Source organism: Solenopsis invicta, chromosome 2 (assembly GCF_016802725.1).
Source record: "Solenopsis invicta isolate M01_SB chromosome 2, UNIL_Sinv_3.0, whole genome shotgun sequence".
Taxonomy (NCBI): domain Eukaryota; kingdom Metazoa; phylum Arthropoda; class Insecta; order Hymenoptera; family Formicidae; genus Solenopsis; species Solenopsis invicta.
Genome location: NC_052665.1, coordinates 5,237,937 through 5,261,388, shown reverse-complemented (window position 1 = coordinate 5,261,388; position 23,452 = coordinate 5,237,937). Strand labels below are relative to the sequence as shown.

The 23,452-nt window shown below is 33.9% G+C and overlaps 2 protein-coding genes across 4 annotated transcripts in view; one reads left to right on the top strand and one right to left on the bottom strand.

Moving 5' to 3' along the window:
- Positions 1 to 614: 614 nt before the first annotated feature.
- LOC105199061 (protein expanded) overlaps positions 615 to 23,452 on the top strand; it is a 35,950-nt gene continuing 13,112 nt past the window's right edge. Inside the window, exons 1-3 of one of the 2 annotated variants that reach the window (XM_011165982.3) lie at positions 615 to 1,300; positions 13,510 to 13,558; positions 23,251 to 23,406. In XM_011165982.3, the coding sequence (XP_011164284.1) occupies positions 23,293 to 23,406 (114 nt within the window). In that variant the 5' untranslated portion in view covers positions 615 to 1,300; positions 13,510 to 13,558; positions 23,251 to 23,292. The remainder of the gene's footprint in view (positions 1,301 to 13,509; positions 13,559 to 23,250; positions 23,407 to 23,452) is intronic. The other variant, XM_011165981.3, reaches the window with a different exon arrangement.
- On the bottom strand, positions 17,360 to 23,255 carry LOC105199060 (putative sodium-dependent multivitamin transporter). Of its 2 annotated transcripts, XM_011165980.3 has the most exons (10): positions 22,390 to 23,255; positions 22,133 to 22,178; positions 21,823 to 21,949; positions 21,401 to 21,622; positions 20,728 to 21,068; positions 20,109 to 20,228; positions 19,396 to 19,710; positions 18,510 to 18,627; positions 17,976 to 18,247; positions 17,360 to 17,784 (listed from the first exon to the last, which is right to left on the bottom strand). In XM_011165980.3, the coding sequence occupies exons 3-10, from the start codon at positions 21,931 to 21,933 to the stop codon at positions 17,544 to 17,546; spliced, it is 1,740 nt and encodes a 579-aa protein (XP_011164282.1). In that variant the 5' UTR covers positions 21,934 to 21,949; positions 22,133 to 22,178; positions 22,390 to 23,255; the 3' UTR covers positions 17,360 to 17,543. The 2 variants fall into 2 exon arrangements, with proteins under 2 accessions (XP_011164282.1, XP_039302269.1); XM_039446335.1 differs by having other exon boundaries at positions 22,133 to 23,255.

The window sequence follows — 23,452 nt, the reverse complement described above, 5'->3', positions numbered from 1 at the left end:
ATTAACTTTTTAACTTTCATCTTTTCAACTAGTTACTACCCAACCCTGTATAGAGGACTGTGATTTATATATTGTATAGGGGTCCGAATAATTTAGTGCCGTCCCTGGCTTTATTTAAAGATCGATTATTTTCCAGTCACATTGAAGGCTTTCGTAACGTTGAAGGTAATCTATAAATTTAGAAAAGTATAAAGACACATTGGTTAATCTTTCTGAAATGAAGATTAATCTTTGAGAAAGTAATTTTTCTCAGAAACAAAGCCTCATATTATTACATTCTATTTCATTCCATTGAATTTTCGACTAATTTTTTCGAAGAAAAATGATCTGCTTTTCTGTTGCGTCATCAAGTCGCACAAAAGAACCTGCTTTTTAATAAAAGCTAATTCCTTTCTCGATCGATAATTAACATTGCATTCAATCGATCGAATGGTCCTTGAAATGAGGATAATTTCGACGAGTAGATTCTCCGCAGAATCATGCCGCGCGTATTCCGGTACTGGGGTGATTATCCTGAAGCCGCCCGAGCTGCCCGAGTGCCGGTGTGTGCCGGAGAGGAGTTTGAAGCCGGAGCCGATGGTGGAGCGTGGAGCGCGCGAGCGCGGGCCGGTGCGTGCCGCCAATCAAGTCAGTCACTCGCCGGCTGCCGGTGTAAAATGTCGTGATTGCGCGCACGTCCGTCGTTCGCGCGCTCCACCGTGGTGCATCGTCCCAACGTTCCCTGAAGTTGGCTGCGACTCTCACCGCGCGACTCGAGACGTACTTCTCTCGCAACAAGTTCGTAATATACCGTTCGCGCGTGACTTCGCGCCGCACGCGGAGAGAGAACTGTCCCGCGCAGAAGGAATCCGCGTTCGCCGCCAGCGCGGCGCGGGCGCGTTTCCTGCTCCGCGAGTCCGCGCGTGTGTGTCCCCGCCGCGCCGGTGGCTTCCCGCGAGAAGCGCGTTGTGGAGCCGCGCGTTGTGAAACGCGCGCGCGAGCGCGAGCGCGAGCGCGAGTGGGAGCGGACGGCGGAGTGGTTCGGTTCACTTCTCGCGAGGCGGACGACTCGCGGTGCGACGGTTTGTGGCCTGTGTGCTGTGCGTATATGTAACATCCGTATTATATATATGTATACACGAATGCATCCCGATCCGCGAGTGTTTACCTTCGACGACCACCTGTTGCGCGGCTAACCCGCGCACGTCCCTCCTGTGTCACGTTGGATTAACCGGATTACGCACGCCGCCCCGAGATGCCCTTCGCGCCAAGATAAATCGTCGACCGTGAAGACCATTGCTGAGACACCGCGAAAGAAAAGGTAAAGCGAGCGATCCCTGTGCGCGCGCGTTCCCCGCTTTCCATCGAGTGAACGGCGTGCCGCGGCATGCCGCGTCGCGCTGCACCGCCGCGCTGCACCGCGCCGTGGCTCCTTCGATTCGTGTAATCGCCGCGGTATAACGTCCCTCGCTAATTCGCCTGCCACTCGCCTCATGCTCGGCTGTTGACGAACGAATGCGGATTCGCGCGCGGCACGCCGCATTTTCTCGCGTTTTGCTGATCGAACGATCACTCTCGCCGCTAATTGAATCGAGGAATTTGTAAATCGCGCCGAGGACAACGGTATGGAGGATTGGATCGACCGTATGATGAAAATGGAAGTTGTTTCTGGTGCAAATTTTTCTTATGATTTTTATATAAATTGGATTTTTTATAAATATTCGAAAACATACTGGGGTGCGTTCCAAAATTCTATTCATCGGGTAGAGTAACTTTGAGTGACCAATCAGGATGAAGATTTTTAAATCTTGAAACTTCTTCCTCCTGATTGGTCACTCAAAGTTATTCTAACCGAGGGGGAGAATTTTGGAACGTACTTTAGAATGTTTATATCCTCTATTAGAATTTTTCATGTATGTGAATTTTAAAATATTTTGAGATTTCCCATAATTTCTAAAAAAATATTTTTAACTTTCTTAGATTTTATAACATTTCATCAGAAATGATAGAACAAAAAATCTTAAAAATCTTAAGTTATTTTATAATTAATATAAATGAAAAATTCTGTAAAAAGACACAGACTTTCCGAATATTTTTGAAAAATATTCCAATTCGTACAAAAAATCTGAAAAAATAGATAAAATTATACAGAAATTCTGAAAAATTATATAAAATATTCTAAGAAAAATTTTCACTAGGGGTCGTCGATCTAGCACATCGTCTTCGGTATTTAATATGAGTGTGAGAATGAATGAGACCTTGGATTGTATACATATATCTTGTGTACATACCATGGAAATGCAATTTGTATCACTTCGAGTTTTAAATTTTACTTCGGAAAATTTAACTTAATAAATTTTAATTAATTAACTTAGTTAATTTTTAACATAAGCAGATATTTTTTTAAATACATAAACTTTATTTAATTTCTTCTTAAGTTAAAAAATTACCAGCGTAAAAGAAAAAAAATTATTAAAAAAATACATTTCTTGCAAAAAAGTAACATTTTTTAATTATTTTATATAAACTTAATTTACAAATAAAATGTTAAATTTGTTTGGTGATCTATACTATAATTGTTTTGAATAATTTAATTTTAAAACTTACAAATTTCAAATTTAATATGAATAATGCTTTTCAAAATTAACTTTTAATTTAATTTATTTGAATTTTAACGTAAGTTTTATTTAATTAGTTTTTGTATATGTAACTTTTAAAGTAACTACATTAATTTTATAAGCTAATAACTTTAATTTAATTTAGTTAAAAAAGTATAATGATTTATACAAACCTGATATATATGTGTGTGTATATATATATATATATATTTATATAGAGGTCACTTAAGAGAAAAAGAGAGAGAAGGGGAAAAACGTGGAGAAGAAGAAAAGAAGGGGAAAAGGAGGGAAAGAGAGAGGTCGTGGAACTTCTGCTTATCCTCTTAAAAAAAATATATATATATATTTTTTTTTAATACGAATTTTGAATGAGCTTATCATATTAACATTTAGTAAATTATCATATATTAGTTTCTTTGAAGTATTTTTGTATTAAAAATACTTGGTAACTCATTTTCGACTTCTCAATGGGTCAAGTTCATCAACTTACAGATATTACCAAACAAAATTCTTCGAATTACGTACAAAAATCCTTATTTAACAAGTTATTTTTGTACAGTTTAGAAAAATCTTTAATATCTTATAATCATCATATATAATTTTAAAAATTTCTAAATTGTAGATTTTATAGTTTGAAAAATTTGAAAGAAAACCGTTTTTTTTTTTCCAAAATTTTCGCGGATCTTCTGAGTTGAATTATTCCAAAAAGTTATTGGAAAATTTAACTTGTAGATGAATCTTTTTAATAAATTTAGTTTCCTTTAAGAAAGAAACTAAGAAATTTCGTGAAAACATTGAAAAGCTTCAGTTTCTTTTTGAGCTTTTAAAACTATAGTGGATTTCTCTCAATTGTAAAAAAAATGATTTTAATAAGAATTTTAAATTTAATAAAACAAAGACAGAAAAAAATTGAACTAATTGGGGGGAAAGCGCTTACTTGAATCGCGAATCGAAAATCGCACGCGATGTGATACGCATTTTTATAAAAATATGAATTATACGTGCTTCCCAAATTTTTTTTTTACAAATATGCACGTGCATGGATATTATATGCACACGCAGCATGCGCTTGTGCGCGCGCGCGCGCTCCTGTTCGCACATACATACGCGTATTCGACGTGGTGTATGACATCACATCGCCGAATGAAATGAGCCGCGTAGTGTGACGCGTATGTACAAGGCAACGTACCGAAACGGTGCAGCGGCGTGGCAAAGCAACAAAGAAGAGATTGCAATGGCTCCGCGAGGTGCAGGAGCGAGGGAGGGAGAGGTGCGGGAGGGTGGGAGAGCGAGTAGAAGGGCCAGCCGCGAGAAGATGCAAGAGGGTTGGCGAGGGCGAGGTTGGGGAGGGAGGAAGGTAAAGGTACGCAAGAGCGTGCATTCCACGGTGGATGCGCATGCGCCCGCTCGCGAGATTTGTGCGGTTTACTACTAGCCGCCCGCGGTATTCGCACATTCGCTCAACTGCGTCGTCGTCGAGTTGAGGTCTACGAAGATCACGGTGTAGCGTGTAGGAATATCGGCGACAGGATATATCACACGTGACTCAACTCGGTTCCTCTCTAACTGGATTACTCCATATATTTCCTCGTACCGTTGAATACAATGGAGATACCCTGGTGAAAAATTTTCTTACAATTTTTTTTTATATGAGAATTGGAACAACTTTCAAACACTAATAATAAGAGAGTCTATGTCCTGAAATTTTTCAGGTGAATTTTGAAATATTCTAAGGTTTGTATAAAAAATCTGAGAAATTTTCTGTAAAGTTTGAAAATTATACAAATGTTTGGAAAATTTATATAAAGATTCTGAGAAAGATTTATAAGGTTTATAAAATTTTCTCAGAATTTTTCTATGTATAATTAAAAAAACAATATTTTTTATACAAATTTTAAAATATTTCAAAATTTACATGTATTAAAAGAATTTTTAAAAAATGTAGATTTTATTAGTATATCTGTGAAAAGTGTTCTAATTAATATAAAAATTCTGAGTAAAATTTTGATCGAGTTTATAAAATTTTCTCAAAATGTTTTTATGTATTTTTTTTTTATTTTTGTGTAAATTTAAAATTTAGAAATTAAAATTTAGAAATTTTTCTGTGTATAACTTTATAAAATTTCTATGAAAAATTAAAAAAGAAAAGACGTACATTTTCTCAGTATTTCTGTGAAAAGTGTTTCAATTCGTCTAAAAAAATCTGAAGAAAAATTTTCACCAGGACAGGATTTTCAACAAGTTAAGATGAAATAATTTATATAAGACAGAATTATCTTCTTTCGTCGTTAAATATTGTATACATCGCGCATCATTGTTTCCTACGCTACTGCGCTATGAAAGTGCATGGAATCGCGCGCAGGCACGACCGCAGCGGTACAGAAATACCTGATTGTAGGCGCGGAACGGTTTTTACAGTTGTTGACGCTATCTATCGCATTATATCGCGTTGAATATTAATATCCGAGAAACGGTAGAGCCGTTGTAGTGTCGCCAGTCATCGTTCGGATTCTTCCCTCCTCACCACATGTAGAGAAACCGACGATTACAGAACTTATTCTTCTTTGAGGCTTCTTTCACTTATCTTTTCTCATGCATTCTCTATGATATGGTTCTGCTAGAGGTTCCTATATACTTTGTCCGTACTGAAAATTTATAACGTAAACTGCATGGAGTCAATAATACTGTCGGTACTAATAAATACTGACAGTATTATTGAACGTATGTGGTTAATGTTGATGGATTGATGTAGAATATTGACGGTGATCCAGAGTTTTTGTTATCGCTGTGTGGTGGGGATATTGATAGTAATACTGAGTGTGTGAAGAGAATGCGTCAGTATTTTCATCAATATAATTTTACAATCATGAATAATATAATTACAGAAATAATCTTAGCTTGTAAAAATATTGACGCTGTCAGTATTACCGATTCAGTATTATTGATCAGTATTGTTGATCGTGTAAGGCCCGTAATAGATTTTATGCGATTCTTTTTATAGTAAAATTATCTCTTGGATATTTAAATGTATTCTAATAATCAATGTGTTCATTCCAATTAAATATCTTAGAAGCTATTATTGACGAGAAATTGCACATGGTATTGTGAAAAATATTATTTCAATGAGAGACCGAATATAAATTTTTTAATTGAAGATTTATCTCTTCAGACTCTAGTGTTCATTCGACACTAGTGTTGGAAGAAATCTGGGAAATGACTCGAGAAAGAGCGGAAAAAAAAGAATGGAAAGGAAAAATTTTTTTCCCCAGAAAGAATCTTTATTTATTTTAAGAGAAACTTAAATTTTTTGAAGATATTGAGAATTTCTTGTTTCTTTAAGTAGAGTAAACAATTTTTTGTAATACAAAGCAACTAATCTTTCTTCTTTTATACGTAGTAACTTGTTAAATTTACGATATTAATTTATTAATATTTAATGCTCTATTATTTAAAATAATTCATTTTATGAAGATTTATGCCAAAGAAAAAAATACAGACAAATGTTTTATATTTTGTTTCTCATTTATTAACATAAATATATATTTTATATTTGAAGAAATATTACATTTTGTAGCTATTGTTGAAAAGAAAAAACAATATAATTCAAAATTATATTTTTCTAAAGCAGGAATGTTTCTATAATGAAAAATTTTAAATATTTATAAAATAAGTTTATAAAATATCTATAAATAAGTACAAAATCTATAAAATAAGTTTGTCGGAGATATTACTGTATTAATCCTGTACAGATAATTTTGAATAGACTTTTTAAAAGATGTTTACACGAAAAGAAGTAGAAAACAATAGTTGCAAAAAAAATTTGGTTTTCAATGTCGAGTTCTTTTCTAGGAAAACACCTGGGAAAAATGAGTTTCTTTCTCGACGATAAAATTTTTTAGGAAAATAAATACTCGACACATTTGATATAAAAATATCGATTTTTAATCGACGTATAAAAAAATCTCTAGGCGCAAATAAAATTATAGTCTGTATATATAGTATAAAGTAAAGGGATAAAATATTTTTCACAGAACAGAAAATTTTTTTAGTTATATAATTATTCAATCATAATTGTACAGTTAAATGTTATAAAGAATTTTAATCGACATCGAAATTTATTTGTTAATCAAATAGATATTACTATCATTGCAAACTACATTTCTTTATTCTTTTGTAAAAGAATAAATTTATTTCTTGTATAACAATACGAACACTATGACATGAAAACGATAAAATAGAAACAATTATGAAAAGGAAACGAAAGATTTGGCACGCCCGTGTACACGGGCGCGGCATCGAAGGAGTTAAATTCCGCAGAAATAGCGCGGGGCAGCGTATCCGACTTTGTCGACCAGCAGTTTCCGGTACGACATGGTGAGGAAGAGAAAAGAGCCCTCGGCCTTGCATTGTGGCTCCGACGGAATGTTTTGGGCTACGTGACCTAACGCTCTGCCGATATTATAAGTTATTAACCCTTATGTTGTGCGTCGGCTCAGATCTCGCTTTTGTGTGCGTCTCTCGCACATCTTAGGCCCGGCACATGCAGCCCCGTGTGTGTTTGCTCTGTGCAAATAACCGGTGCAAAATATCTTTCGAGGCTGAGCTGGAGGCCGTTATGACCCGGCAAATAATACCCGAGATTTTTTCGCTTTGCAAAACCGACGTGGCATGCAGACTGCGTGTGCACTGCAATGAAAATATTTGTTCCCACGAAAGCACGAATACGTTATGTCTGTCTGCGATTTAACCGGAATAATGCTGCTAAATATGTTAATATATGAGAGACGTGAAATTTTATTTATCAAAAGATGTCTAGTATTTCAAACATTTTTATCTCTACACATTAGAGTAAATTTTTTTCAGCTTTAATTGAATTATTACGTGAATCTGGAATTTTTTGTACATTTTCTCAGTAGAAACTTGCTCGATTACCATTTTATAATGACTAATTAAATCAAGAGATATGTGATGTTTATGTATAGTTACATCTTGTGTTTAAAAGATGATGAAGTAAACTTATGATATACTTTCACGTACATAATTACAGAAATAAATAGACAATATCAATCTGAATTTTTCACAAAAATTATTGATGGAATTTCAATTTTATTAAGTTTTAAATGATATGTAATATTAAAATTCAAACATTTGCTTAACAAAAATACGCAATGTCGTCACATAACAAAAACTCGACAATTTTTTTTTACGTTGTTTAAAATTATGTGTCTAATTACCAATTCAGTACTGTGCATTACATTATCATATTATTCATTACGTTATCTATGATAATTATTCATTATTGCAGCAGAAGTAATTAACAGATATTTCTTACAAAATTTATAGCTGCGTATATCTAATCAAGAAAAAAAATTGCAATATCCTTCTTCACTAACATTTTAAAAAATTGTACTGGTCAAAAATTCTTTAACATTTTGAGACATTAAAAAATTCGCTGGCATGGCACATTTCGTGCTGGCACTGTGAGTTTCGTCAGTTATTATATGGACAACAAAAAGACTTGTTAAGAATACTAATTTTATTTACTGACAATGATTTTGCCGAATTTGCAAACTATTTCGCATAAAGAGAATTAATTCTTGCTCCGCGATTGCAAGCAATGGCAGTTTCTTCAACTGCGAAATGTAATTTTTTTCCTAGCAATTTGCTGGAAGTGGAATAATTTACTTTAGTAATGAATTTCCATAATTTAATTTACTTAACATTTATTTTATTTTATTATGTATAATGGATTTGGCTGTATTTAACTGGGATCTCTGTTATCATTAGGAAGTCTACACTTTTTTCTCTCTGTGGACAAAGAAAAGGTGTCGAACGTGAAATAATCGTATCAGTTCGTTGCGACAGAAAAACTTCTTCACAAAAGGCTCTTGACTTTGACCTAAATAGGACTAAATAGGTCAAGGCATGGTTAACATCGATAAATTCTTTCCGGCGATGTTACACGTTGTCTCAGACGTATTATTAAATAATAAATTGGCAGTAAGAATAATAATACATTTTAGTCAGAAAATTGTAAATCATGCGATGTAAAATTGTAAACGCTCGCAAATTATACTGATGTCATTTTTGCAACGCAAGTAAATGTATATCCGAAATGTAAATATGCTCGGTTTCAAGTGATTTTGAGCTTGACATACGTTGTCTAAATTACTTTACTAATTATCAATAATATATGTTTCAACGGTTGTTTATCATGACATGTTAAAGTGAGAGTGCGTACATTAAAGAAGCGTGTTCACTTGAAATTTTATGCAAACAATAAAGTTAAATAAAAAAATTTCTTCGCAATTTTAAATAAAAACATATAACCGCGTCTAGTACACCTACGTGCTCTGTACGCGTATTACAGTTAACATTTTAATTCTGATATGGCCATAGCGTGCAGTATGCGCTCAAGTGGTATGCAGCGGGCTCAAAAGTGGGCTGCTCTTGGCTATCCGCGTGCATCGTGGAATCCGGCTACCTGGTGAAAGTACCACTACCTTCGCGGGCTCTCTATGCGCATCCAAGCGAGCACGTGTATCTGTGCTAAGCATGAGGTGGGACGCTATCGGAATAACGCGAATGCAGTGTCAATGCACTCTATTGTGTCATCCGCCACTAACTGTGAGATAATGTATCGTATAGTTACCGGTTGTCTATTCGAGAATCGGCAATGCGGATTTGAATGATAATCTGTTCTAATGCGATATCAAATTGTCTTTAAATATCGTAATTTTAAAATATTTTGATATTTTATACGAATCTTTAAAAAATGATGAAATATATCAGTAAACATTAATACCAAGTAAAGTGATAGTAATTACTTATTATTTCTTACCATTTTCATTGAAGATAAACAATTTAAAAATTAAATTCGCAAATTATCTTCAAATTTTTTTTTATATTAAAGGTATCTCGATGTTGCGGTAGAACAGCGATATTTAAATAATTTCTTAATTACATAATTTTGCCACAAGTCAATTTCTAAGTCACATGTAGTTGTTAAGATAAATACTAACTTGGCATTGTTAGCCAACCTTGACAATATAATAGAGCAGCATTTGATTGCATGTTGTAGTTACAATGGAATGGTATGTTCATGAAAACCGTATTACTGTAATCATAATTAATTAAAATGGAAAAGAGTGCTCGTGATATTTTTGATAGGTTCAAAATATAAAGTTAGATATGTATAATCCGAAATTCATGTTTCGCGCAGTGAAAAGATTCAAAAAGTTAGGACAGGTGGGACCTTGAGAGGTGCGTTCGCGGTCAGTAAGAACAGAAAATGCTGTCCACGCAATACGTGGACTCATTCGACGCAATTCATTGTGTAAACAAAAAAATCGTGATAAGAAAAGTGAATATTCCAGCCCGCATAATTTCGATACTTAAGATTTAGGAATGGAAAAGTGTTTACTAATAGATAAAGATTAAAATAAACTCGTTGCTGGAAACATACGTCTGAATTTTTGTTAATTAAAGCCGAAAATTGGTTTTACAAGTCACATCAAAGAATTTCTTGATTAAAGACTGGAATATGCCAGACAAAATGTGAGGCAAAAACATATTAAAACATTAAAATATATTAAAACATTGAAAAAAATTTTTTTGATGACCTTGAATTCGACAACAATCTTAATGACCTTGACCCTCACGATCAATGACCTTCGTTAGGTCTTGATGTTAAGTGAGAAATTATGAATCTGCTATTATAATAATTGTTTACAGCGATAATAAAAATCTATTAGAAATCTTCAATCTTTGGAGCTATTAAAAAATACATTAACAATAGATAATTTAAAAAATGTTACTGCTTATTAATTGCAAATGCAAATGCAGTTAATAAACGAGGGACAACAATATTCAATAAATTCAGACTTAAATTCTGAAAAATTAGAAAACATGATCTCTTCTAATATACGATTTTGCTCAATAAAGTAGAAACTGATCGAAATATTGACAAACAAAAAGATATTTATACTTTCATTTTTGAACCAGATATTCTTAATGTTATACTCGACAATTCGTGATAATTTCCTCAACAATGTATCCAAGAAAGAGAGAGAGAAAGAAAGAGAAAAAGAAAGAGAGAGAGAGAGAGAGGGAGAGAGAGAGAGAGAGAGTGCGTTAAGAGCATCGGCAAGTTTCACTAAAGCAAAACGAAGAGAGGAGAGTGCGAGATATTTCTCTCAACGGGTATTTCTTTCAAGCGAGTATTCCCGGTTAATTTTACCGAGCCCTAAGGAGCGCGTGCGAAGGATCGACGAAGGATAATGCTAGCGGGGCTCATCGGTTGGACGTTGGCTTGAAGCGGACGAAGGACGCCCGCATTCCACGCCACAACCTGGTATAATACGAAGAATTGGCCGTACAGAAGGAGGAAGCGAGAGATAAAATGAGACGTGAATAGCAGAGAAGAGAGAAGGATGAAGGAGAAAGATAAAAGAGAAGGAGGAGACGGAGAAAGAGAGACGGAAAAGGGGAAGGATAGGGAGAGGGGAAAGAGAAAGAGAGAGAGAGAGGAAGTGAGAGATAAAAAAAAAAGAGAATGAGTAGTTGAGGAAGATGGAAGTCAGAGTGGAAGAAAGAGGGCGAAAAGGAAAAAGAAAAATGCAGGAGAAACGAAGATTCGAGAGGAAGAAGGAGAAAGGCGAAACTGGAAACAGCTGTGCGAAGAGTTATCTGTGTCTATCCTCTTCTTCCTCTCCTTTAGCTACTTTTCTTTCGTTCTATTCATTCCGCGACTTCTTTTACATATATCCCCTCTTTCTCACTCCTACTCCTCCCTTTTTTCCTTTCCTCTCACTCTTCCTCCTTCTCTCCGCCTCTTTTCGTTCATGTTCTCCAACTTTTTCTTCATGTCCTTCATTCAATGATGGCAATTCGAATCTTCCTTTCGAAAATTTCACATAATTCAATCCGGATTACTCTATGAATATTTTTATATATCAGGACTTTGAAAAACCTCGAAAGCTTTGAATGCTTGAAAATCTTGATCTCGAACATCTACTTGCCTTGTCTAGAAAAGATTTTGTAAATATTACAAATTTTTAAGCGTATTCAGAAATATTTCTTAGAAGGTTCGTTTGAAAGTCTTAAAAATTTTTTTCAATTTATTTAAAATTGTTATCTACGTATATCCATTTATATCTAATAAAAATTGAAATAATAATGCAAAATGCTATAAAAGAAACAAACACATATTTTTTTTAAATATTTAAGATACTTTGAGAAACCACAAGAAATCTCTCGACTTCTTACAACATTCGAAGCAATTGGAAATTTCAAAAGTTTGTCACGTGTATTTCGATTGTCACGTGTTCGCGATCCGACGTGTCTTGCGATCCATCGCCGTTTCCATCCCTACCCTTTCCTCCTGTATCGCGATCGCGTGCTTCCGACAAAGTAAACCAGCATGCGCGTTATTTTGCAAGTATCTCGCAGAGTACTGTACATAACAGAAGTGCATGCTCGGGCGTAATTGGGATTCCTCCTTTCGCGAAGTTGGCTGCCGCTAGCTGCAACTGTTGCTGCTGCCATCGGAGTGGGTTATCGACGATGGCTTTCACCGGCGCATAAGCAATGACAAGGAAAATGGATAAAATAGAGAAGCGTTTTGATCGCGATTCTCCATGGCTCCGTCTAATGTAGGGTGATCCGTTAATGATTATACAAATGTTATTAAAGAACGGGAAAGTGGAGTTACGCGAAATGATAAGGCGAAAATATTAAGTACAACTTATAATAACTCCCAATTACCTTGTGGCATCTCCAATTCTATCAGCAATTGTTAAAATACAAATTAAAAAATTTAGTATTTTATTTAAAGAATGTAATTCAAGTTACTGGAAAAGAGAAATAATTACAATTATTATGAATTTATCATAACAAAGAAAGAGAGAGAGAGAGAGAACAGAAAGAATATTTTTTTTGTTCCACAATGAAACAAAGGGTGAATGATATAATAATTACTAAGCTTTAGAGAAATTTTTAAATTAAACATTTAATTAATACAACCAAAAATTTAGTAACCATTTGGTAATTAATTAGTACAGCTGAGATTGAATAACATAATGTAATATTACTAAGTGCTGCTAAATATTTGATTACATTAATTAATTATTTAACTAAAATTATTTCACCAAAGTTTTATTATTACAATTATCAAATTCTTTTTTTCAATGTTACACAATCTAAAATTTTAATTAAAGCATAAATAGATTTTTATTAATAAGTAACTCATTAAAATTGCATTGCGTTACGATATTAACGTAATTAAAGTTGAATGAAAAAGTACAATACAGAAAATTTGTATATGAGTTAGTTAAGAAACATGATATTTATGAATGACAAAAAGTACAATTCGATTATTGATCTGCAGAAATTCTTTAATGCCATTGAATCTTTTCACGCGGGAGGATAGGGCAGAGAGCGGGGCAGGGCAGGGCGCAGGTACACGGATTCGTATTTTCGTAGCTGTCCGACTAAGCAGAGGAATATCCTGATGAGATTATAATGTGAATATAATGACAAGCTGCCGAGCTCCCGAGCTACGCGTCCCATACGGATCCGCTCTTTCGATTTCGTCTCGACCGCGCGCGATGACTATGCGCTTAATCCGTAACGCACGGTCTGCCCTCTTCTCAAGGCTTGAATCAATCTGTGCGAAGGAGCCAATATAAACGTAGGAATAAAACAATGACGAGTCGAGTAAGACGATCGTATTGCCTGAGCTATCCCGCGCGTTCTTCTCAAGAGAGCGCGGCCGGTTGCTCTGCGGTTACATTCCTCTTTCTTCCGTCGCCCCCTCTCTCTCCTGGAAGCAATTAGGAAAATTAAAATTTGCTATTTGCCATTAAAGCATTATTACATTCGAGACGGCTAATTTTCGTTATATATGTTGCAGGTGGATTTGTGAAATCACAGGCGGAGGATTCAGAGACGAAGGAATCTAGGTGAGTCGTTTTTCTTTTTCTTTTTTTCTTTTTATTAATAATATTTCTTTGTATACTAAAATTGTTTTTTCTGCATTAAAATTTTATTATTAAAAAAGTATTTCTTGAATTTATTGCTGTCGAAATATACTATCACTCGGTCATTGTATAACTTAACGGCCCGATAGTGTTAGCAGTGTCGATGCCATACAAGTGCGATGAGATCTTACCTTCTTCAAAGTCTTTGATGAGATTTTCTTTCTAAACAAACTTTATTATATTTACAATACGAACGAAGGATATACGCCAACATGATTTTTACCTGTAGTTACTGGCAATTGAAATGCTCTCAGAGAGAGAGAGAGAGAGAGAGAGAGAGAGAGAGAGAGTTATGTACTCTTCGTTCGAAAATACTCGTAGCGAAATATTGGTATGAGAAATTGCACCGTGTACCGAAACTTTTCGATATACTGATATAAATAGTATCAATCATTCGCAATGATTTCAAATGACAAGTTAGAATAAACAGATTAAATAAATCACCGATTCTCGTATCAACGACGAATTACTTCAACTACATAAAAAAAAAATTGTTTAAATTAATAAAATGATTTAAATTTGTTTAAATTGATAAAATGATTTAAATGGTTTAAATTGATTAAATTGATAAAATTGTTTCTTTAATTCAATTCTTTAAGTTGGAGTAAAAATAAAAATTTTTTTTTATTTGAAGCAATAACGTTATTAGCCTTTTTGAAAATAAATAAATTATTTGCTTAATTTAAACAAATAATTATTTAATTCAAAGAAAGCGCTGACAGAAATGAAAGAAATAATTGAGTTGTTCTGCTTTTAAAAATTATATTTTTTTATAAAAAAAAAAAAATGTTTGCGTTGCACAACTAAACTATTTCTTTAATTCTAATAGAAGGAACAACCAAGAAATTTCTTCAAATCAAAGAAACTTTTCTTTAAACCGTATAACAGTGCACAAATTCCTTTAATTCAAACAAATATTTTTTGACTCGAAAAAATCTGGGTAAAGATTTGTTTTATACGAAGAACGTTATAATGAGAATGCAAGCTGCTGTAACATCGCAACTCGGTAATTCTATTTAATTACCGAGACAAGAAGCATTAGAAGAGTCACGTCCGCATACATCACAACGTCGCGATGTCACAAGCTATGTATATAAAATAAATAGCTCTCCATATATAGGGTGTAACTAAAATAAGGTAACAAACTTCAAAATATGAAAAAAGCTTGTATGTCCGCAAACTCACTGAGATACAACTCAAAATGTTTATTAATAGGGAAAAATGAAAAAAATAATATTTATTATTTTAGTTACACCCTGTAGATAGTTCAAACATATATGCATATTTAAAAGATAATTTCGGTGTTATTCCACCAGATAATGCGAACAGACATTTAATGAACAAGCAATGTCTATTAGATAATTATTTATTACATAGTTTCTTCGGATAATATCAGTTCTTAGACATGCATGTCACGATATTTACGATATTTTCTACGATTTCTACGAATGATAAGAATTGTACATGTTAAGAATTTATTTTTTTGGCCTGACTTGCTGTCTACCATTCTACCCAAAAATTAGCATTGTTTTCTCTGGCAAAATACATTGTTTTCGAGATACTTAATTTTTTAATTTTCCATAAGCTTTAAAACATCGATATTTTTCTATCACATCGTTCCAAAGGACGAACTAGCACAAGAGGCCGGTTGGAATAAGCTCTTGATGCTCTTGATTTACGTTACTTTTCCTAGCTAAATAGTTTTGATATTGGATTATCCAGAGACAGACCTCTGCCAAGTAATCTACGAACAAATCAGATTTAATTCAGATAAAATACCGAAGCCTTAGATTCAAGTTTGGTATCTTTAAATAACTGTAAATTTTGACGATAACATTTTTTGAGGCTAAATATAGAAAAAATTTCTCGATAAGCTCTATTATTTGACTTAGATTTGATTTGTGGACATTCCTTTAATCGAAATCTTGTAGATCCGTACGTTGTTCTTTTCCTTAAATAAAAAATCATAACTCCGCTGAATGTTATATTTATTATACGTAAAATTTAATTTAAAAAGAATAATAAAATTTTAGTATTAAAATTATTATTAGTTCTTTTTTTGGATAATCCAAGAATTATTTTAATTCAATCAAAGACTAATAATACGATCCAATAACTTTTTAGGTCGAAAAAAAATTTAATTTTATCATTGCAACTTATTTTAAAGTAAGGTCATTAACAAACTGAATTTTTATCTTGAAAATACAAGTCCAATTATACACTATACAAAGACAATTATAAAATTGATAAATATCAACAAATAGAGACTTTGCAATATTGCTACAATATTTCACGCTGCTTGAGTTGTTACATTTAATAGAATATTCTTTATAGTGAAGAAAGACCGGTAAAATCCGAAACGTTAATGTAATTATTAATGATTATTTGATTAGTTAGTGATAAAACAATATTCAATAAATTCTTTTCATCTGAAAAGTGGCTCATTAGTTTGTTGGATCGTATTGTTAGTTTTTAATTGCATTTGCACATTACGAGCTCTATTTTTTAATTTGTCTTAATTCATCTCAACATAGAAGATACGACGAAATGTGCTGACAATCGTTTTGAAACTTACTTGCGTAACGTTAGTTTTCAAATTGACAAACATGACTATGCAGCGGCTCGATTTTAAATTTAAATCGAGAAGTAAAAATGAGCAATGCATTCCTGCAAGAAACGCACAAAACCGGTAGCCATTTCGCGCCCACAGCTTGAACGACATCTTTATTTTCCCATTCCCGTTGTTCGTCCGGAGCTTTCTTCTTTCATTGTAAGAAACGTGTTTTCAATTCACACCGCCACGACGGCATTATATTGCGGGGACGATCTATGAGTCCCGGTGAAGGAAAAAAAAAGGGAAAATGCTAAAAGGAGGCTGAAAAATGATTCTCTTTGGAATCTGTCACAAACGGTATTCGGTGAAAAATTCCAGAGAAAATTCCTCAGTTATTGTAGAAAATGTCAGCCCGCGTGGTACGTTTATCAGTAAAAACACTTACGGCACGCTATCTACAAAAAGAGATTTTTACAATTCTTCTCTCCTGCCTGACATAGATTTCTGAAATATTTCGGTGGATACGTTATTTTGGTGTTATTTCCTTACGTAAGAACTGCATGACGCAGGTCATTGCTTGCGTTTGCTCTGTGTGTCACCGTATGGCGCGCGCGCGTATACACCAGTCTGGCGGCATTCCATCGTGATTTGCGAACGTTTCGGTAAAGTGTACAGCGCGCAGTTTGTAGTCCGTAGTGTTTATGTCTATACGTCGCGAGACTCCCAGTTGGCGTTTTCACGCGGTGTGAAACGGCCCAACCTCTGCTCTCGATAAAAATATTTCATCTCGATTATACGGGGAAAACATTGGCGCAATACGTAATTATTCTACGTGTAATTATTGCGCAAATATTCTCTGATTTAAAATGTCACCTTTTTTATTTTTAACAAACAATTTTTTCTATATTTAATATAATGTATACGTATTATACGGGATACGACGAAACTGATTTGGCCAAGAGAAAGTTTTAGAAATGATAAAAATATGCAAAAAATAATATAAAACATTTTTTAAATTTAATTTAATTACTACACGAAAATTAAATTAAATAATTTACATGCTTAAATTTTTTGGACAGGAATTCACTGTTGCCATACCATTTTGATACTACTACAGTCTTTACAGTCTAAACTTTACGAAAAGAGAGTTAAAGATTTGTAAATACATGTTGCAGAGTATACAAATATATTTTTATTGCGCATATTAATTTTATATATTTACACATCAGCACGTAAATATTTTCCCTGAAATTATTTTGCTTGTGTGATATACTCAATACGCTTTTATAAACAGTAACGCAGTATTTAAATTTCTTTTTTTTTCTTATTTTATAAAAACTAGCTAGTAACTCCTCAACTTTTATTGAATGTTATCGTATTGTGATGCTTATCCGCTTCTCGTCTTTTTTCTATTCGTTTCGCTACGATTGGACTCAGCAAAGCAGAGTCTATTTCGATCTGCTCTTCCTTAAAAATCCAACCTGTGATCCAGCTGACGACACATCCTGCGATCAGCGCTATGAGAAAACCTAGTGGACAGTACCACATGTACGATATGCGATAAAGATAGAAATAGGACTTATCTTCCTCCATTCTGCAAACGACAGACACTCAGTTATTGCAATGATTAAATTATAACATCAGAACGTAAAATAAAAAAAGAATTTTAAGTATAATATATCATTTTTTTAAACACATTATTATTGCTTAATTTTCCAACCGACCTTAGGATTAAAAAAGTTTGAATTATATAAAAAAAATCATATTTACTTAAATTTTACTTACTTGGCTTGGTAGTGTAAATTTGTGTAAATTAACGACTTCCCTTCTGCGCTCTGGCGATCCATAATAGTATCGTTGAGGCTACAACCATCTGTTGAGACATTTAGCCGCGGAATCGGTGGTTTCGGCTGTCCGAATCCTATCCACAAAGAAAACATGAGGCTAAGAATGAAGCCCGTGATCGCGCCCCTTTGGTTGCACGATGGGAGAAACATGCCGAGCGTGTATAAACCCAACATAGGTCCGCCTACGACGCCAAAGATCGTCAGAGCCGCCTGCAGAAAAATAAATGTTATTGAAAAAGAGATTCTCTACGATTAAGGTATTTAATTTCGGAAAAGAATATTTATTCTCCTGCGCGGAGGATAAATCTAACTAACCGGAGCAAACGACAAATTCTTTAAGGTGGAACCGGTTTTCAATTTAAATGAAATTTAAATTTGTCCATGATTAGCTTCTATGATTACATTACACTTCTTGCTTGACAAGTTTTTATTTTATTATACGTGATTCAATATTGAAAGTCAATTTGTATACCTGCAACAATCCGCCCAAATATTGTGCCAGAAAAGCGACTGCTACACAAGATAGTCCAACTACAAGAGCCAAAATTTTGCTAATGATTATTGACGCCGTAGCAGATAATTCCTTGTTTCTGTAATTAATATTGTTCATGTTTTGCTTTACACTACTCTCTAAAATCTTTGGAGTGGAATCCCACTCTAAAAGTGTGAAAATCCTGCCACTCTTTATCAAGACTGGCAGGATTTTCACACTTTTAGAGTGGAATTCCACTCTTTTAGATGAAATTCCACTCCAAAAAATTTAGAGAGTAAGAGAAAAAAAATTATTTGATTCTAATAAATATGTTAGTAATACTATTCAGATGGCTATTTTATATCAAACGAGTTATATTTACTTGTGAGTGTAAATAAGTAATTTGAATAGTGAACTAATAACACATTTATTTGAATCAAGGTATCTTTTTATCAGTGTAAAATATTAAAAATCTTATTTTTGACAATTCTTAGATGAGAGAGAAAAAGTAAGAAAGAGGAGAGGAAAAAGGAAAAAAGAAATGGAAAAAAAAGGAAATGAAAGAGGGAAAGAGAGAAATGCATTCAAGAAACTTGCTAAATATCAGATTGAAGAAAATAAAAAGATGAATCACAAAATATAGCGGATAATGTCCGTAACTTTTACGATATATAAAACATTAATTAAATTCTTGTGGGAATGTTGTGTAACGAATATATTGTATTACGCTGTGAGACATTTTTTAATTTTCTGCATATGATTGTTTTAATGTTTTAATAGATTTCAAATATATAATATCCGCGACTTGAAGTATTTAAGTTGCCTTGAAAGTAGATTCTTTTCCGGAGCTCTGCTATACGTTACACAATTTTTTCTCGACTCTTACCTTACATGCCAGAGAGGCTTGATATAATCTTCAAGAATAACAGCGGAGAGGGAATTAACCGTGGCCGAGATGGTGCTAAGTCCGGCACTGAAAATTCCGGCTATGAAAAGCCCAGGCACACCTGGATAATCCGACAGCATGTCCATCACGTACAACGGCATCAGTTGATCATTTGAACTGATTCTGCCTTCTTTGAGTGGATCACAGCCACGATATTTCGCATACATCGCTAGTCCAGAGAAGCACAGAGTAAGCGACATGATCGATGCCATCGGCCAGCTCCACCACAACGAGCCCTGAGCGGCTGCTAGATTGCTAATAAAATCAAAATAGCGTAAAGATGCGCTTCTGATGCCACGGAAAATTTGACAGTTTGGACATTTTTTTCTTTCTCGTGCACTGGAGTTTTATTAGGTTTGTTACTAACAAAATATGTCACAGCGCGTCAAGTTACAAGAAAAATAATATCAGAGTCATAGTTATTTAGGCTCAAATTCCAGTAATAAACAATTCTCTAAAGATACATTGCCCACAAAATATGAAACAAGACATATATTTAAGTGTCGGATATAAATGTGCTGATGTGCTTTCAAAATTATAAAAATATCAGAATTTAGAAAGAAGGATGCTTTTGAAGAATTTGATTGTGCAGCTATTATTTTTGGACTCGATTAATTCGCGTTTGATTGGAAATTATGTCAATCTCGCTTTACCTGACAGTCAGCATTCTTTGAACCTGAACTTGATTAACGCTGTACAAGGAAAGGTAAGTAAAGAAACCACCAAGTGTCAAACTCCACCAAGTATGTCGTACAGTTGGATCCGGAGAGATGCTGCGGGCATACGTAAAAAGTTAAAATAAATAAGTGCTTCCTGTGCTCGTTGACAACTTTATTTTATTTGTCTCACTTGATCAATCAATATGTTACTTTCGATTATCCGTCGGAAGTCTTTCCGATCTTTAAGCCAATTAGAAAATCCCGAGACTACAAAACACTTATTCTGTATTACCGTAATTACTCTTCTACCATATTTCTAAATAACAATAAAAGCTATTCTGTAATTGTTGACGCGATAATTTCTAATTCCTTATATAGAAAAATAATCATGCACATTAGTGACAGGAAAAAGAAACAAGTAAAGTTAAGAAATTGAAAAATCTCAAATAAAATTATGTATTTAATTAATTAATTATATAATTATATAATTAAGTGTATGATACATGTTCTCATAGAGATGGGTGTATGCAATAACGAAAATTGATATGGAAATACAAATGTAGGCGGTTTAGGAAGAAGCACAAAGATTTTTTTGTACCATTCAGACAATTACTTATCGAATTCCACCCGGGATCCCTCTTCGGCGATTTGCCAAATTCGGTCTAGACTACCAGTGTCAACAGCCGCGGTGGCGATGATTGTGATAACGGCAGCCAGCATTAATAGACTCTGGAAAACGTCGGTGATAAGTACCGCCTTGATACCACCGATCGTCGAGTAGAAGGTGCAGATGAGTCCTAAACCAATCACGCTTGCGGTCGTCGAAATACCCGTGGTAGCTTCTAAGGCCAACGCAGGTGCATACAACACCACGCCGCTGTACAGAAGCAATTGGAGCAAAAAGGCAAAACTGGCTATTAATCGGGTAGTCGTGCCGAAACGCTTCTGCAGATACTGCAACGGTTCATACAGTTGTGTTAAATCAATCCCGATCAACTGAATTTTTGCTATATTTAACGCTATCTCATTTTCAAAATTGTTAAATATATTTATGTAATAGTTATGTTTAAAAAAATATAAATATTTCCTATTTTCTTAATTTTAATAATTCATATTTTGTTAACAAAAATATATGTTTTAACTTATATCTGAAGCATTTATTCACATAATTTAAGATTGAAATTGAAATTCTTGGCTGCTTTTTATTAAATAAATAATAATTGAAAACATTAAACATTTTATATAAAGTAAATCTTGAATTTTGCATAATAGTGAAGGCTTTTTACCTCGAAAGTGCTCATAGTGCCCAGCTTAAAAAATACCGGTAGATAAAAATAGGCTGCAAACGGCGTGGCGAGTCCATAAGAGATGTTGATCACTGCGTACTGTGTGCCGTACACGTAATTTTCGGAACTCACTCCGAGTAGACTGACTGCTGATAAATATGAAACCATCAAACCTATCGCTACTGGTATCATTCGCATCGACTTGTTCGCTATGAAGTATTCCTACAGAAACACAGAGAAAAACTATTTCGTCTATTTTATTTTGACAATTGTCTAGTTTTATTAAAAAAGTATTAAGTAGTAAATAAATAATAATAAATCAATGATAATAAATTAATCGATAAATTAGCGCAGTATCGTGTACGATACAAAATATATGAAAATATTGTGTGCAACATAAAAAGAATACATGATTTGATTACCTCAGTCGACTTCTGTCGGCCACCGACGAGCCAATAATATACACCGATGCCGGAACTGATCAGCATTACTACACCAATCACTGCATAATCCGCTGCAGTTAATGTAGCCATGGTGTTTATCACAAATCTATCCAATAATTTGAAATAAATCGTTCGTAGCGTATGGTCCTGTTTTGTCCGCAATTTAATTTAACTTATTCTTGAAATAGTTTCGCACTTTACTCCATTTTTCAGAGAACAAATACCGTCTCGAATTGCACGTATTGCTTATCAACGTATAATACATATACTTGTCGTTTATTACACGTACCTGCCGTTTATAATCTCTGACGTGATCTAATCTCACGTGAACCTCACTATCAAAGAACACACAATCATTTTACGATTATTTTCTTTGTCTAATTAAACGTACAACACTTAAATGTACATATTATTTCTAAAATTACTTATCCAAATTTCTACAATTTATTTCTTGACAATGAAATATTTAGATAATGATAGATATTTGTTATGCATTATAGAAGTGTAAAATGGCCAGATATTTTTGAAGAAGCAGTGCTCATATACAAATGTTCTCGAACGAAGAGTAAGCGGATATGATTTTCTCATGTGGCTTCTGCAATGGAAAGGTTCAAGCTGCTGTGAGAGAGAGCCGCGTACTCTCCGTTCGGGAATATTCAGGGTATTTTAATATGAAACTGTATTGAGAGAGACATATCGAGAGAGGGGAGGCTTACATAAGATCAATCGTCTTCAATAGCTTCAATTAATAATTATAGTTAGCACACATCGTAACAGTGCTATTTTGGTCTCAAAGTCGCACAAAATATAGCACTTCTTTCAGACGTCGTCGCTGCGACGTAACGTAAAATCGCCCACGCGTAGTACGCGCGACCGCCGGTAGATGGCTGCGGCAAAGTTATATTTCTCGTATACAGAAAAACAATATTAAATTGAAACTTTCTATTTAACAATCATTTATGTGTTTCAAATGTAAGCGAGGAATTACATATATTCTTGCTTAATAATTTTGCTTATATATAATTTAATCTGCTTAAAAAAAATTTGACGATCTTAAATTTAAACAAAAAATATATTTTTATTTTAATATTATAATATTTATCTAAAAAACACAATATGATTGTTTTGACAATAATTAGTACATTAGTACATTAGTGTTATGTTTTAAGGGCGAATCCATTCTTGTCTTCTTTAATTTTATTTTTATTAAAATTTTTTAATAAAACATAGGCTTGATATCTGTACATTTTTTACATTTTTAAATATTTTTCAAAAAAAATTTATATGAAAATTGTAAGCTCGTAGGAGTATGAAAGACGTTGTGATCACATTTTTATTTTTGAATTCTTTCATTAAGGATAGATTAATGCAAATTTTTCAAGTGCCACTACGATTGATTGTTGACAGTAAGGACGCTGGACGTAGCGGCGACGAAATGAAGCATGCAGCATGCGTGGTAGCGGTGTCACGGCTGTGCGGTCTTGCCGTCAACCCCTGGTGTCCGCCAGCCGCTATCTCGCCGTTCACGCCCTTTCCGGTGATCCCATCAATTTCATTGTCGAGGTGAGATAAATATCAATTACGCACAATCTCTCGCGAACAGTATCGC